Genomic DNA, 17,260 nt, shown 5'->3' on the forward strand with positions numbered 1-17,260 from the left:
TTAATTCAAGGATCTTTTTTATTTGCATTTTCAGTCCGACTCTCTCCTCAAGGATTTTGTGTTACTTTATCTAAATGTACGAGCCTTATCTCACCTTGTTAGTATGTTTACTCTCTGGGCTGCATGGGTCTTGTGATGCAATTGCCGTTGACCCTGATGATGACCCTTGACCCTGAGCCTGACTCTGGGAGTCCCTCCTCTGGGAAATGGAGAGCTTCTTCTTCCGAGGTCGCCCCTTGAGGTTGGGAGCTGAGGGAAAGAAAACAGCAACAATGAGAACAGCCATGCGCTGATGAAGCATTGTGCGCAACGTATCTTTTCACATCTTAACTGTTAACATTTGGCTGAGTTTAATATTTCTTTCTTATGGTAGTTTATTAGAACGGAAGAATAAAAAATAAGATGTGAAATTTTTTCTTCCCCTGTGGGAAAATTGACTTAAAGCTGAGAAAGACTGAGACTATGACGGGAAAATTTACAATTAGAGGAAGGAATTTCACAGGCCTGCTAGTCTGCAGCTAATTATTTTTAAACTGAATTAGCAGGCTACCAAATTGCTCCAATGTGCTACTAAACACGGTCCTCAAGTCCCCTCACAGCTTAAAAGAGAAACTACATTTAAATTCAGACAGATGTATTTTTAAGATTTCACAGGAGGGCGTCGTAACAGTCAAGCAGTTAGTATAATACTGTAAATGACAGATGCTGGTTAACCCACAAACCCACTGAAGGAATACATTTTAAACAAACAGTCCCTGCTAAGAGAAATATTTGATACAGATGCTACAGAAAGTCAGAGATTTAATGTGCTTTGCACCACAACAACACATGTAATACAACTGTGTTTTGTCTTGCTCTCCAGACTCCCAACAGTCCCCTTCAGTCATCAGTAATATAAAGAATTACATTATGCTGTAGTACCTCCAGTGTGCCGATCATCATAGATCTATTTTTATTTTCTTTCTGGTAAGTGTGCTCCTATCTTAATGCCCAGTGCTGTTAATTAAAAACACATGAATCTGCCTGATAGGAGCTCTTTGTTTGAGAGGCTGGCAGATATAATTGCTCAGTTCACATTACACACACAATAAAGTATTTAGGCCCTCCAAGTCCTTTGTACACCCACGTTTATGTCAACCCGCGACAGTAATGTAACTACTTGGCAAAGTGCCTTGCCTCCACACAGCAACACAAACACAGATAAGCTCAAAGGAGTGAGAGACAGAAAGAGAGAGGGAGAAACTTCAAATAGCCCAACTTCAGTAACGAATTTCACAGTGTCAGAGGTTTTTTTTTTCCCCTTCCATCTGCAATGACAATTAAATCACAACCAAGGTTGTTCTCTGCCAAAAGGGCTGTGTGATTATTTTTGTCAGATCAAATTCTATCAGGAAAGTGTTACAATAACAACCAAGCTGAAGAAAACTAAGAGGCAGTCATTAAAACAAGTAAAATGATCACAACTGAGCAACCTATCACTTAATGTTGTTATTTTCACAACCGCTATGCTGTGGAGAAACAGGGCAGGGAAAATTCCAAGGGCATTTGTTGTGCATTTGTCATCCATTTGGCAGTGAGGAGAAAAAAAACAAAACGTTTTCAACACTGTAATCAGCACAGGGTGTGTTTCTTCCTTCAGTACTCTGCTGTTTATTCATAATGCTAAGAAATAAAACATAAATCCTATTATCTATTTATACTTGCAGTTCATTTTAAATGGATAACACAAGCACTAAACATTTACTGAATAGATAATGCCACATATCATAACATTTATAGCCATAACCCAATTAGCAAATCTATGGCTTACGTAAAAAAAACTAAATACATATGTAATTAAGTGAAACAGAAAGCATAAATATACTTCATCTGGGACATGTTAGACTTCTGTCCAAAAAAAAACATGCAACCATATAAAAACATGCACACTGTGACAGAAGACTAATGCGTACACTGTATGTTTGACTTTTTTAAAAGTGGCATCGGTTAAACAAACATTACATAGGTCCAACTGAGGTCACAGCTCTGTCTTCAGCCCCATCACTAACCCCCGTGACACCCTACACTCAGTTACATAACCTGCCTGTCTGTTTGTTTACATATTTGATCAGGTCAAATGCTGCTGCATAAGAAAAAGCTGCAATTACAGCAACATTCTGCCGCATAACACATGGTGGCACAACAGCGAGCGACTTTAAATTAATTGAATTATTGATGAAGGACGACCTGCATGCAGTAAAACAAGCCAAGTGCATATTACAGGGAACTGGGGTCAAATGATGCGTTTGTTGTAAACAACCACAAAAAGGCACACAAGGTCAAGTGCAGGCAATGTTTCTCTGAGCTGCAGAGCTTCTGATCTGTGCTCATTTTGCCAGTGTTGCATAAGGGAGGAGTGTTCATCTTTACAATAACACAAAGGAAATCAAACACAGACAGACTCTGTGAAGATTGATTTTCTAGAGTGGAAAAACACACATTTATAGTCCATAAAAAAACTGAGTTAACATCACAAGACAGTGATTTCATAGCACCATGGGATATGTGATATTTTTATCTCCCTGTGGGCATTAAGTGTTTTTGTCAGTGTACTAGAAAAGAGACAGATCATTTAAGTATTCTTCCATCAACAAGCCAAAAATGGACATGATAGTCATGCAGCAAAAAATGGCTGCTGAATAAGCTAGTTCCTTTACTCCGTTAACTTCCCATTGAGTTACTTCTACTTATCTGGGTCACTGACATAACTAAGGAACATGGCCAGAGGACGTTTGTCTGGTCACTCACAAGAGTCCCGAAGGCTTGCACACACATGTTCACACCCACCGACAACAGATATCCAACACTACACAGAGATCACTGTGAGAGCACACGCTGTATATAAACCGGTAAGAAGTGTGAGTGTAAATCCATCATGTTTTCTGACAAGAGCACCACTCTGAGCCAAGCTGACCTTATCAGGAGACCTTATCACGCTTACAACTTGATCTCGGGACGACGATTTGAACACAGGGCTGTGTACTGAAATGAAAATGGTGATATGATACAACACAGGGGTGACGATATAATAAAGTGTGATATATTTGCATAGTAGATAACGATACACGTTTCTTGTCTAGTAAGAGGGGTGGGAGGAGGGGGAGGAAGTCTTCTGCCAACTAGTTGTCGCAGTCTTACATACAACACAAAATCGCTGTCAAGAATATTCCAGATATATCTATTCATCACTTTGAAGGATTGGTACAGTATTGTAACATGAAATATTGCAATATTTTAATGTCTCACTTTTCTTGTCATACACTGTATATAAAAAATGACCATAGGGTTCAAGGTTCCTCCTCAAACCAACCAGGAAATAAGAATAAACTGAATAGTAGAGGAACTTGAACTAATTGGGGAAAACCCATGTTTTGCTAGTTTAAGGTCCTCTTCAAAAGGGAATAATGTCAATTTTGTAAATTATGTTCCCATTTAGAGGGAAATAAACAATACAGGGTATCAGTAGATATCAGTCAGAATGTTTACATGCATGTTAAAAGTCAGATTTTAGTCAGACTAAGACAATAATTGAGTTTTCTTAATGTCCTATAAGCAGGTCAGTCCGACTTAAATCGAGCTAGTCTTCGTTGGACTAACATACCTAGATAATGGAAATTATAGTCTGATTAAGTAGCAGATGATGACAAATAAACTGCAGTACTGTGTTGAAAATCATACGGCGGCGGCGTCTTTCTTCAGACAACAACCACAAGAGCCATGCTCCATCTAATTTGCATCACGATTAACATACACACACACACAGAACCACCGCACGGTCCATCTCACCGTCCATCGTCACAAACCTCGAGGCTTATGGGTATTCTTATGGGTGACGTCACACTACATCAGATATCCCCTCAGATTCAGTTAAATATAACCCTAACACCTCAGTTTCATTGGCTTTCAGTTGATGTCAATGATAATGGAAAAGTCATTAGAGACAGCCCAGGAAGGCTTGTGACAGTCGTATGCATCAACAGAGTAGAGCCACAGGGAAGCACAACAAAACGGACTGATTGATTGAGAGACTGCTGGGAATGGAGAGACATATCAAGCCGACTGGAGAATTCAACTGATGGATGCCTCAGCTGATAACACGAACACAACCAACTGAGAAAAAAAACAACAACCCTCTGTATCTACACGTGTTCATTTAATGACTGTCTCTTTGCGGGGACGACAGTTTAAAAATCCCTTCAAAGGCAGGCAGACATGTTCGCTCTTGGTTATGCACATTGTCTTTTATTTGACTGACAAAATAAATAAGCTAATTAAAAGCATGGGGATACAAAAGCAACTTTGATGTGTTTTGGTAGATTAGCAGCCAACTCATCCTTTCATTTTGCCGTTTGGAATGACACTTATGACTGAAATTATCTGTCACAACTACAGACTGGGTATTTTGTATATTTGGAATGAAAAGAGAAAAAACGGCAAGATTGTCATGCTGTATTTTATTGATGTTCCCTCGAGCACCACCCGAGGTTCACATTAATTGTTTGTTGACTTCTCCAGTTAGATTGTGTCAGATTGTAGAAGCCAGAGTATTTTGCAAATACTACCGTGTAATATATTTGTATAACAACCTCCAAACTAGTCACACATCAGCTGAGCTCAACAACTAACTGATGATAAGTAACGTTTTGTCAGGTCAAGTGCTTTATTCTTTAAAAATGTGATGAATTTCAACTTCCCCCTAACAAACGGTGACTGATTATTATCTATTATCAGCATTTAGATTAAAACAAACCGCCCACGCAAGTCTTCACGCAAACACTTAATTCTACAGATCAACTTCCTCTCACTGTAATGAGGTCCAAGTTCAAACACGAAGGTGAAGGAGGAGGAGGATGAGTGAGGCATAACTAGAACAAGCTCTGGTGGGTGAACAACATGTTTTGACATATTTTATAGTCTCACTTGGTTGGGAATCCACCAAAGACCTGACACCTACTCAGCAATTATCAGCGTAGCTCGCAGTCAAAGGTAATATCCATGTTGCATTTCAAGGCAGCAGTAGCACAGTATGTCCCCCAGGGCAGAACAGACTACGACACAGTACAGTTGAATTGTGCAATAGTTCACTTCTTATGTAAACAAATTATTTCTCAATTAGAAATGACGAACGTGTAAAGATAAAGTAATTAAAATATGTTAAAGGTGATGAGACATAGAATGGCCATGATGCGTAAATACTGGCTTCACTGATGACAATGGGGCAGCCACATATTCACAAAGTTAATTTTCATTCCAGGCCACAAACTGTATTTTTGTTTTGGTTTGGAGCCTCACTACCCCTCTAAAAAACGTCTGGGCCACTGACTGCAGTTCAAATATAGATGGTCACTTTTCTGGACAGGAAAGCAACACGAGGAGCTTCGACTATGATTAACACTATCTCTGTCTGTTTCTCAGTCTGTTATTGTAACCTTGTTGTAATAATTGTAATACTTCTTGGCTGCTGCTTTAAAGCAGACACACATTCGCTTTCAAGCAGACACGTGAAAATTCCCCAATATTTATAAAAAATAAAACAAACAGTGAGATAATCATCTTTGTGGATGCGTTTGTGCATGAACAGAGTGTAACACCAGGTGTAAGTGCAGCGACTATTATCCATATTTGTGGCGCACACACATCCCTGCACTGCTCTCAGTAAGTCACTGTTGTACATGTATTACCTTTAAGTAAAAGTGACGTGCCCAATAGTGCGGCATACAGTGAGATATAAAAAAGTAAATAAATAATAATAATAATAATGTGATAAAACACCCTGTCAATGCACATTAAATCACAAAGCAGATGCAACTATGCACGACTATGAGGCAGCACAGAGACACTGACAAGCATGGTTCCACTCCAGCTCAGTTCTAATAATGTGGATTCTAAGCTCAGCCAATTTTAACTCACTCCTTGGTTAGTAACATGGTGAGGGGGCAGAGGATTGTTTTAACCAAACCAAAATGAGAAAAAATATCTGTAAAACATCACGCAAGTGCTCATGACCATAGTGGCTGTTTGAATCTGCACAGGTGAGATGAAATTCTCCCCCGGGTTGAATCTGTGTATGAAACTGTACCTGTGAATACGCCCACACACACACAAAGGAGGTCAGTCAAGTATAACAGACCAGGTTACAGTGGTGCGTTGGAAATTTACAGCAAGTCATTAAATATAAAACACCACAACAGACAGTATTCTTAGTCACACGCAGAGCAGATGCATTTTTATGCAAGTGAAAACGGCCCCATAATGGTGCAATATTTTATGATGGAGGGGGAAGCTGCTACGTGGTGGAGGAGAGAAGCTCAACTTTGTAAGTCAAACTTAAATCACACTTCACGAAACGGAATTAAATAAATTATGATTCGTGAGATCCAAAATATGACTCACACAAAATAAATATAGCACCTGTCAGACTGCATTAAAAGAGAGAATTAAACAAAACCGAACAAATAATGAATAAAACATAACAGATCACAAGACAAAACGCCCTCTAATGCAACTCTTGAGACAGACTTAAATCTGTGGCGCTGCCAAGTATTAAACATGTGATCAGTGAAATGATATTACACATTTTAACTCCACCAGAGACACAGGGATGTGACAAGAGAGGCTCTGGAGCAGCAAGGCAACAGCACTGGGGAGACTACATATATATATGTATATATATATATATATATATATATATATATATATATATATATATATATATATATATATATACATAAAAAGGAAGTGATGAGTGAGTCCTCTGCCAGCAGTGACAGGCGACACTGCGACGTCACTACGAACATCAAAGATCTCAGAGGTTGGAGACGTTGCAAGTTTTATTTTGTTTTTGCTCAAGGGCTACATGTTTCTGACCACAGTTATCTCGTTTGTAAAGGACACATGTCTGAGACAATTACTCTAAATCTCTTATAACAAAATGCCATGTTGTCAGTTGTCAGTGTTTTTTAGGTCAACCTCAAGAAAACAAGACACCTAATGGAATATCCAGTAATTGAGCACATGTACAGCAAGTTATACAAGTTTTAATACGAGGGACATTTGCCATTCAAACTTTAAATGCATTGTTATTTTACGTGAGGGCATATCAGTTTCTTTATAAAAAGGGAAGCTGTTCTGACGTGGATGTATTGTAAATGGGATTTGTTTGCAGTCAAAGCAACTCGACAGCAGTTATCAGGGCTGTGGAGCAGGATAAGGATTTTCAAGTAACCTTTAATTTTACATAGGCTTTAGTTTACACTTAATATTCTGAGGCGGTTGGAAAGAAAAGCTGGTTTATAGTGAGTGCATTTTGGTGTTTACTTTGAGTGGGGAACACAGAGACATGATTTTTGATTTCATGAGTGAATAATGAAGGTGAATAAGACACATACTGTACATATGTTTACATTTGTATTTACCATTAGATGTTAAGGCTTTTGCATCACAAATCCTTGACGCCACATTTGTGATTCTTTGCTCTCATGTGTGAAAGACACAGACCCTTTGCTCTTATTGCTGGTATATGAATATATGGAAAATGATTGCATTTTTTTGTCTTTGGTAAAACAGCCACAGCCTACACTGTTTCAGTGTCTGAAACCAAACCTTGATTTTCCATATGTAAAGTAGTATGTATTAGGCGCTCCCCTCCTCCCTCCTCCATCATTTTGTTGCTGACTGTAGCCACCACTGCATTTCATGTAGTCATATGCAGGCATTTTTGATGTGCTCATAATTCTCACTTTGTCACATCTGACAGCAGAGTTATTCCTCTGTTCCTGCGCTCCAGGCACGTTTCCACACAGTCAATTGGAGACATACTGCCCGCACAAGAAAAAAAGAAAAAGAGAAAAGGACAGTGATACTTCAAGCGTCTTTATCACTGCAATCGTCAAAAATCACACAATGTGCCCACGGAGTGAGACAGAGCGTGTAGGTGGACAGAGTACAGTGTTTTTTCTGTTACTAATCAAAACCTCCGTAGGCTGATGCATGACACAAGTGTTAATTAATTTATCATAATTATACGTAAAGAGATCATCATTGTTAAACTGTACAGCATTTTTACAGCTTTAAGTAAAGATCCAGTGATTTATATCAAAACAACCCAGAGGGGCTGCCACATCAGAAATTCTTTTCATCATAACTGTACTTGTTTTCTCACACGAGAAGATTTCTTTCTTTTTTTTTTTTTGTTATACATTTGTGCATGACAGATTGTCTGGATTTAATGAGAAATGCAATTACTCCTCATGACAAAGGATACTGCTGTTATTACAACAACACATTCAGGTTTTGCCAGGCATTTAACAACAACAATCACCTTGTCCTCCAATATAAACAAGCACGAATAAGATGGAGGCGAGAGCAGAGAACAGAATCAGACTGACAGACAGCGAGAAGGCAGCGTGTTCAGTCTCTGAACAGTGTTAGTGTTTGAAGACAGTTCCTGTATCACAAACTCTCGTCTCCACTATACTGTCACATGGAAAATCACTGTAATACGAGGCTATTAGAGCATGAGCCTGAGTAAAAGGCAGGGATTAGTCCGGCTTGTTAGCAGTAGAGCTCTGACAACAGTCTCCCCGAGGTGCAGATGACTCATCCACAGGTCCTCAACACCTTCTTCTAAACAGATCTTTATTTCTAGTCAAACAACACCTTGATTTACACAGCTTCAGCCTCTCTTTTAGGTCAGGTCAACTCAGATTACAAACACGAGCACAACGTAGATTTTTGTAAATCTCAAAGATTTGGGAAGTTGTTATTCTGGGTTTCATCCTTCATCAATGCAATAAATAAATACAGATGCATCCATTAATTAATAGTGTTTTGTTTTTTTAATTAAGAACAGGTTCAAAACCCATTTACTCACTACCCTTCAATCTCCTTGCCTTGGTCTCCACTAACCGCAGGGGAAATACCTAGCATTTAACTGCTAAACGCTCCACTATGTTTATCAGGTTGCTGCTAACTGTGTGTCTGTTGTTTGCTTCTTGTCAGTGGGTTTATCAGAGCTGCTTTTTTTTTTTTTTCTTTTTTCTGAAAACAGCTGTTTGCTGTATCTGGAAACTAGTCTAAAACCAGTGAGTCTGGAATGAAACAGTAAAGTTGTGGTTCTGAGAAACCAAACCAAACCAAACCAAAGCACTGGGAAAAGAACAAAATGCAATAACACTGACAATCCCTTAAATGTAATACATGTCATTTGAATAGGAAACAATACAGCCTGGACCCACTTCTATGTCTGTGGAATGTACAGAGGGGAAATAGACACTGTTTCTGGGAAGTTATTTGAGCTTTGAGCGCCACTAATTTCCATGTACCCCCATTATTATGGGGTGGAGTCAAAACCTCCTGAACAAAATAAACCAAAACATATTTAGTTAAGTGGAAAAGAACTGCATATTTTGAAATGTCATTATACCTCTCCTTTAACCAAACACATCTAGACTCCTAGACACCTACAGTATGTACAACATGTTAATGCTGCTGTAGAGCAGTGTAGAGACATGGATCCATGTGAGACTTTCTGGTCTGGGGCAGCCTCTCACCAGATCCCCTCTCCTTGTTGTGACAGCTCTAACACTCCATTTACTGAACACCCATCTTTGTAAAATGTATAAATACTGCATTATATCGTCTACAGTCAGTTTTATTTTCCTCAAATATGATTCCCCTCAGCTGACTGACAGACAGCTGTGTGTGTGCATGCATCATTATCTCCTTCACAGAGTCTGTCTGTTGCTGTAGCCTGTGGCAGACCTCAATCGCACAGTATTAGCCGTGACTTCAGTTTCCATGGAGTGCTGCACATTTGCAAGCTGCAGGTGCGCCGTACATTATACGAACCAATAAGGATATAGATGAACTGGTTGTCCCGCACTACGGGAGCTGCAGACGTGTAAAAATTTGGGTACTCGAGGCTAAAAAGTTAATTTGTTAGCCTCATTTATCCTCCAGAATCTGGGACGTAATGAGTGAGAGAGTTGTGCTGATAATGCTCCTGTGTCTGGAAGTGCTTATTGGGGCTAATAAACTGGATAAATGAGCAAGGTGAAATAAAAATAAATAAGATAAATAAAAATGTACCAATAAACTTCCATTTTATTATAATTGAGAAATACTGGGACGATTCTCTCCTTTATAGTGAGTTGCAGGTGTAATTCAGTTTTGCATACAGTCAGGTAATAAGATCCAGGAGAGAGAGAGAAAGAGAGGGAGGGAGGGAGAGAGAGAGAGAGAGAGAGAGAGACAGAGAGCGAAAGAGAGAGAGACCGTGCTAATGCCCTGGTAGATAGTGTGCAGTAGATAAATCATGTTTATAGATTGACGTCCTCTTTAATACGCTCCGTGAATATAGCAAGATTGCTGCAAACTGCATCTAAAAGTGAGCCTTTTTTTTCTCTCAGCAAACACACTGCATAACCAAAATACCATGCACATGCATATGGAATAAAGAGTCTCGGCTTGCTATTTTATTAGACAGCCCACTGCTCCAGCTATTATCTGCTGTTTATATTCTAATGCGTGACAACAGTGGAAGATTCTGCGTCTTTGTGCTAATCCCGACAATTTATAAAATATTAAATCCAGCAGCACTGAGAGAAACACATCCATATAAAGTGAAATCAATTCGCCCGCCTCCTTTTGACTTTCTCCCACGCCTTTAGTGTCTCCTGTCTATTTCTCTTCCCTTTCTGTAATAACTATGTGAGCAGCAGTAAATGTAATTACAAAAGTGTGGGAGGGGGCTTGTGTGCGTGGGTGTGTGGGGGGTGGTGGTGGTGGTGTATGGTAGCTATCCATGCACAACAAAACGCAACATTAAAAAGCTATTATCAGAAAAGGGAACATTTTGTCAGATATATGGCGGAGGCCAGCGCCTGCCATATGTTTGCGTAGACGAGGACAACAAGTCAGGTAGTAATTATCAATCATCATCAGCAGCACCTGTCAAAACGCGATGCTGGGCACGCTCCGACTGGTGTTGCCATGGAGACAAGCCCACATCCCAGCAAGTGTGTGTTTACCAGGACATTAAAAATACTTCCATATTTTTATCTCACACTTAGAAAATCGTGAAAATCTTTCTTTTTGGCTCCTTTAAGCCATGAATGCTGTCAGAATGTGTCTGTGAGTCTCTCTCTCTCTCTGTGTGTATGTGTGTGTGTGGAGGATTTCCTGCCAAGCCAAACTAGGGAAAGAGATTTTTTTTCAGGGGCAGAAGTGAGGATAATTTTGGTTGAGGTTATGGTTTTGGTCTTACACTGATTTCCTGGCGTTCAGGACCAGGCATGTTCAGGGCTCACGATTTACATATGCAAATGGAATATTATCACCACAGTAATATTAAGATGAATGTGTTTGGCATGTGTACGTATATGTGCACATTATACATGATGTATTTGCCAGTAATGAGCTCATTCCTGCGACTGTACTGCTGCTGTACACAGACTCTCTATTCAGACTGTCATTGTTAATATCCCTCAGCTGAGGAAAGAGGACGTTCTCCCAAACCATCAGGACTTTGTCAGTTTCAATTTTGCATGTACCTTTTTGCTTTTTTGCATAGCCTTCTACAGTTTCCCTTTTAGGTTCATCGGATGCCTGAGAATCCAAATTTCTGTACTTACCCTTATAGGGCATTTCGACTTTTCCAACCAGTGTTTTATTTCTTTCATAAAAGCTCACGAGGAATGTTTCTGGAGCCTTTTCCACTGTTTGTAACGACAATGGCTCTTTCAGATGACAACCAATTTCCAACTAAGTGACCTCAATCCATAATGCTTCCAGGAATCAGGATTAATTTGACTTAAAACAGCCTCTGAAAATTAAATACATAAGCAAGTAAACATGAAAGCAATTTAGGGAGAAACTGATGTGAGCGCAGTATGAATTTTCCTGCTTTATTATGGCAGTCATTTGGAAGAAAAAAAAAAGGGTAGTGTTCTTAATTCATTATTTGTGCGCCGTTGTGCATGCTCCCCCTGGGGAGAAGCAACATTACTCTTTCATCAGATCAAATGAAGCGAAGCCGTGCTGTTCCAGGAAGAGCCAATTAAACTGTTCAAAGAAGTTTATTATTGCGACGGATTATGAAATCATTCTCATCGGATTCATCGGGGGGTGTGTTTCGATGGGGGTGTGAATGTGTGTACTTTACCACTGCGCAAACTCATAAAGGCTGTCGACTCAAGCTTTCCATTTGCAGAGTAAATAGGAAATTATGGCACGCAGTCACACTGTTATGTGTTTTACAAGAGAAATTTCACAAACTTAATTTATAGTCCAAATAAGCTGTAATTACAGGGAGAAAGCCATTCCTTTAAATTTTGTTTTCTTCTTTCATTCCATCCATCCCTCTCTCTCTCTCTCTCTCTCACTCCCTCACTCCCTCTCTTTGTTCTGTCCACCCCATGTGATCGCCTCATGATGGTAGCGTCGCCAGTTAAATACTTATTAACACACATCACATTCGAGGCGGCTGGATTTAATCTTAACCCAGATCCACTGACTGACACACACACTGAGGAATGCTATGACTTTTGACCCTGGAGAGCTTAACGATTTCACACACATACAAAATACAAGGCTTACATTTTTGCGTATTTAATCCGCAATAACACTCCTGTCAACACTAAATTAAAACAAATACGCTACAACACAATAAAAGTTGTAAATATCTGCGAACATGACACTTGAATTTTTGCCTGTAGTAACAAAATGTTGCCAAGTGGCTTTTTTGGAGGCTATTGTTCCAGCAGAGGAAATTAAAAAAAATAAATCCCATTTTCCAAACAAAATGTTAAGAGCACGCAGAGGAACTGTCCCACATACAAACACACCCGTTTGTTTCAAGAGAGCCAAACGTAAAACACAGTTAAAATGATATAATGTGGAAGATTTGCTTCACAACACTTCAAACACTTCCACATCATTGATACTGACAGACTGCAGCAACAATCCAGCAGGGCTGGCGCTTTAAATATACAGTATTTCAATTTGGCTTTTGGAGGGACAGAGAGAAACAGAGAGGGAGGGAGGGGGAGATGAAAGGGAACAGTGGATAGGCTTCAAGGCTTATCCTATTCATTACTGGAGTGGGAAAAAAAAAAAGAAATCACAGCATCGTCCTATAAATAAATGAATGCCAGGATAAACACGAGGCCCATACATCAATAAAACATATGTATTCTAATAGATCACGCTCTAGTTACACTTGATGGGATTGAGTTAGCCAATGAGCCCAATCACAGGGACTTTATCATTTTGAAAAGCTGCAGTGCATTAAACCATAGTGATTATAAATAATCATTCCCATAACAAAATAGGCCAATGGATCTTTGTGCTTTCTGTTCATTTATTTCTTCTTTGTATTGTATTTTAGGAGTCAATCCAAAACTAAATTGTAAAGAAGATTATGTACAGTATATATATATATATATATATATATATATATATATATATGTATATATATATATATATATATATATATATATATATATATATATACATATATATATATACACACACACATATATATATACATATATATATATGTATATATATATATATATACACACATATATGTAGAAACATCAATCAAAGTCCTCACTGGCTGTAATCTTCACTTTGTTAGTGTCATAAATCAGTGGTGCAACAATGATTTTTGTTTGACGTCACTTAAAGCTACAAAAGCCCTTTTCAGAAACAACAGCCGACGGAACGTGCTCGGACCTGCACACGTGAGAAAGATGTCTGACATTTAACGCATCTACGTACAAGGCTGCATTCATGAGCTGTTTCTACACCGGCCGCGCTGGCAGAGACAGACTTTGTAAACAGCATCTACAGTTAACACTGATGATGAGTCAGACGTGTTCACTCCAGGTTGCAACACGCTGTTCTGTAATTTTTTTTATAGGGACATTCAGAGGTTGTATAAGCACTCACATCTGGGATTCTGTGGAAATATGACTCACTTACACAGCTATAAACTTAAAGTACTTTATCATATAAATATGGTTTAATCTACATTAACCGACGGTTTGACAAGTATATGGACGTAATAAGAAAAGCTATTCATACAAAAAAAGTCCAAAACCTCATTCTATCTTTTTTTTTATTTTTTAGAAGCGTCACGATTCAGTGCAATACATATTTAATTATGGGCATCAGTGTTAATTATGTGTGTCGTCAACAGCTCAATAAAATGCGATAACAACATTTGTTGCACTGGAGGGATTACAAATGAGCACTCGAATAAAAAGAAATCATCTTTTGTTATTTTGTCAAAAATAAAATGGGCATTTTATGCTTCCTTTTTATTGGTCAATATGAATATCTATGGTTCCTTTGTAAACAGCAGCCAGAGAAGTGCCTCAGGTGGTGTGTTCAAGGACATTCCAACAAAGCTCACCTTTGTTTGCAGGTTACATTGTATTAACAGAAAACCACAAATGGATCAACCAGGACAATGTGACTCTGTTTGTTACCTGGCTGTGCCGGAACACAGACATCGCTATGTAGTTCCACGTCGTACGGCATGCAGAAAATAATAATAATGATAAGTCTTAAATCTCTGCATCCTCATACTTTAGATTACCTCTCTGATAATAACAGGTTTCTTTTTCTTGGAAAACAAAAGTAAAACAAAGCCACTACCGGCAAAGATCACACAGTTATATCAATCGAGACGCTTTCAGCACATGCTTATATTCCATCTTCCATCAAAGTATTTGTAGTGTAATAGCAGTACATATAAACATACATATATATATATATATATACACACACACACACACATATATATACTTATATATGTACATACATATATATATATATATATATATACAATATAGTACGTATGTAGACTATGTAGACTGTATTTATAAAGATATATGGCTCACTTTTAAACACAAGACGTGCAGATGATGAAATAGTTTCTTCATCATAACAGAAGTAACTGATTTCTTTCTCTCAGGATGCAGGCACATCCGCCTCTGGGTCAGGAGGCTTGTATGTAGCCTGAGAAGTGAAACCCGGGGCAAAGAAAATTACAAAATTACTCACTACTGCTTTTTAACCTGTTGCTGCGAGCATTTGTTTTATATAAATGTCCCTCTCAATAATCTACATTTAGAGAGCTGGACCATCAGAGGGAAACGAGAGAGGTTATTTATTGGTGAAGTAGCATGTTGCCGCTGAATATGCCATCAAAGTGAGAGGAGAATATAATGTCGTCTTCAGTCAGCATCAAAACAACAGAAAAAGATGTTTGTTTTTCAATTGTGGGCTATTGTAAAAGCACAGAGCTGAGTAATGGAAAAACAACAATTCATACAAGCAACTTTATCTTCAATTTCACCCACATTTTACACACTGGACCTTTAAATCCGACTATAAATGTACTGAATTAAATTCACTTATTCACTATTTCCTCAAGGAGAACCTTCCCACTGAAAATAAACATGCTGAAAAACTATTCACCTTCCAGCAGATGCTGATTTATCTCTCTGCTCTGTTTGCTAAAAACAAACAGGCACAACAGGGCAACACAATACTGAGAGGTTTCTGATGACATAATAGTAAACAGGAAGTTATCTGCTAATGCCAGTGAAAGAAAGCCCTGCTATTTAAAGCAGAACTGTGGTTTTAATTCTGCCTATGAACACTTGGCAGAGCAATAAATAACACACATCCTGCACACAGCGAGCTCAAGCAGCCTGTCATGTGTGTTTAAAAGCCTGCAGTGTCGAAATATGTATCTTTCATTCCTTGTAAAAGCATTATTTTACACATAGGTAAGAACATGACAGTGAACCAGATGTTTGGTTTCTTTGTTCTCCCACAGTTCACGTCCTGATTATGAAACCTGACTACACAGCTACAGCAGCGCGTGTGCTCTTTACGCCTCTAAATTCCTTTTTCCGTGGCCTTTGTACACCATGACATATGGATGATGAAAAATTCATGGGCTGGTGGTTAACACAAATCTGCAGAGGAGATGGGAAAACATGAGCTTAGCAAGCAATTTGCCTATTACATTAACAGACGCAGCCATCATGGGATGATATTGGTGTATGCATATTTCATCTAATCTGATTTCATGTTTAAAGAGCGAGCGAGAAAGTGGTTCAAGTTGTGGAAACAATGACATCATACTGTATGTTCTTTCTGTGACCCAGCCCAATCAAGTAAGATATTATCTCAAAGTACGGGGGTAGGATTTTAGCATGTTTGCTGCTTTTGGGATTTTTCTTTTCTTCGTCCCGTCGTCTCTCTGCTACAGTATATTGTTTTAATGTCAGATTCAGGGGAGAAAATAGAAAAGTCCATGAATGACCAAACAGGAATGATTTTCCTTTGGTCAAACACAAATGCAGAAACACCCTCATAAATACCCGGGAAGCATGACCACATTCAGCCACAGTTCTACTAGAACCATCACAGTACAAAAACAAGCAGTGAAAAAAATCCTGTTTACGACCCCTGCATCTGGATAATGTTAATATATTGAAGCAATAATTTTAGTTTTTCGCACTCATCCCACCCTGGAGGATTACAAAACAAAAATTCCACTGATAATGTTCCTTTTTTAAAAAATTTAAATAGAAATCAAACTACATACTCACTGCATACAACATATTTCAAACAACACACACTGAGCTGAGCACGACATATACTGAACAGTTTCTGTGCCAAAAACAGAATATAGGACAGATGAGAGCGAGCATGGGGGGGTGGGGGAAGTTTTTCTCAACTGCTTTGCCTCAAACATGATTGCCTCACTAACTTTCAAAATACTGTTGACTTAAGCAGTGTGCACACAAGGGGTGTTAGGTTTCTGAAGGGGTGGAGGGTGGAAGGGAGGGGTAGTAGGAAGGTCAGTAGTTTGGGAGCATAACTTCAGAATTAGAGGAATAGGGGAAAAATGTTGGTCATAATATTTTCCCTCACAGACGCCCAAATGAGTGGCTGTGAAGACACTCTGTAGCTAAGCAACACACACACACACACACACCGTGTTTTAAATATATCATCATATGCGGCATCTGTGTGTCAATGTTACAAATGTTTATGTTGTTGTTGTAGTATATACAGTCGATCCCTGCCAAATGAATGTGAGTAACACTCGACAGCTCCGCGACGGCTAATAACAAACCTTGAACCTTGTCATGTGTCATTCAGAGCTGCACAGGCCTGGCCCACTCAAACTATT

At 38.8% G+C, this 17,260-nt stretch overlaps 1 protein-coding gene across 1 annotated transcript in view; it reads right to left on the reverse strand.

The window, feature by feature from the left end:
• The window catches only part of arid5b (AT-rich interaction domain 5B), a 70,983-nt gene that overhangs the window by 19,335 nt on the left and 34,388 nt on the right, over window positions 1-17,260 (reverse strand). Inside the window, exon 5 of the mRNA XM_044045364.1 lies at window positions 95-249. Within this exon, the coding sequence (XP_043901299.1) occupies window positions 95-249 (155 nt within the window). The remainder of the gene's footprint in view (window positions 1-94; window positions 250-17,260) is intronic.

This window comes from Solea senegalensis, linkage group LG15, assembly GCF_019176455.1.
Source record: "Solea senegalensis isolate Sse05_10M linkage group LG15, IFAPA_SoseM_1, whole genome shotgun sequence".
NCBI classification, from domain to species: Eukaryota; Metazoa; Chordata; class Actinopteri; order Pleuronectiformes; family Soleidae; genus Solea; species Solea senegalensis.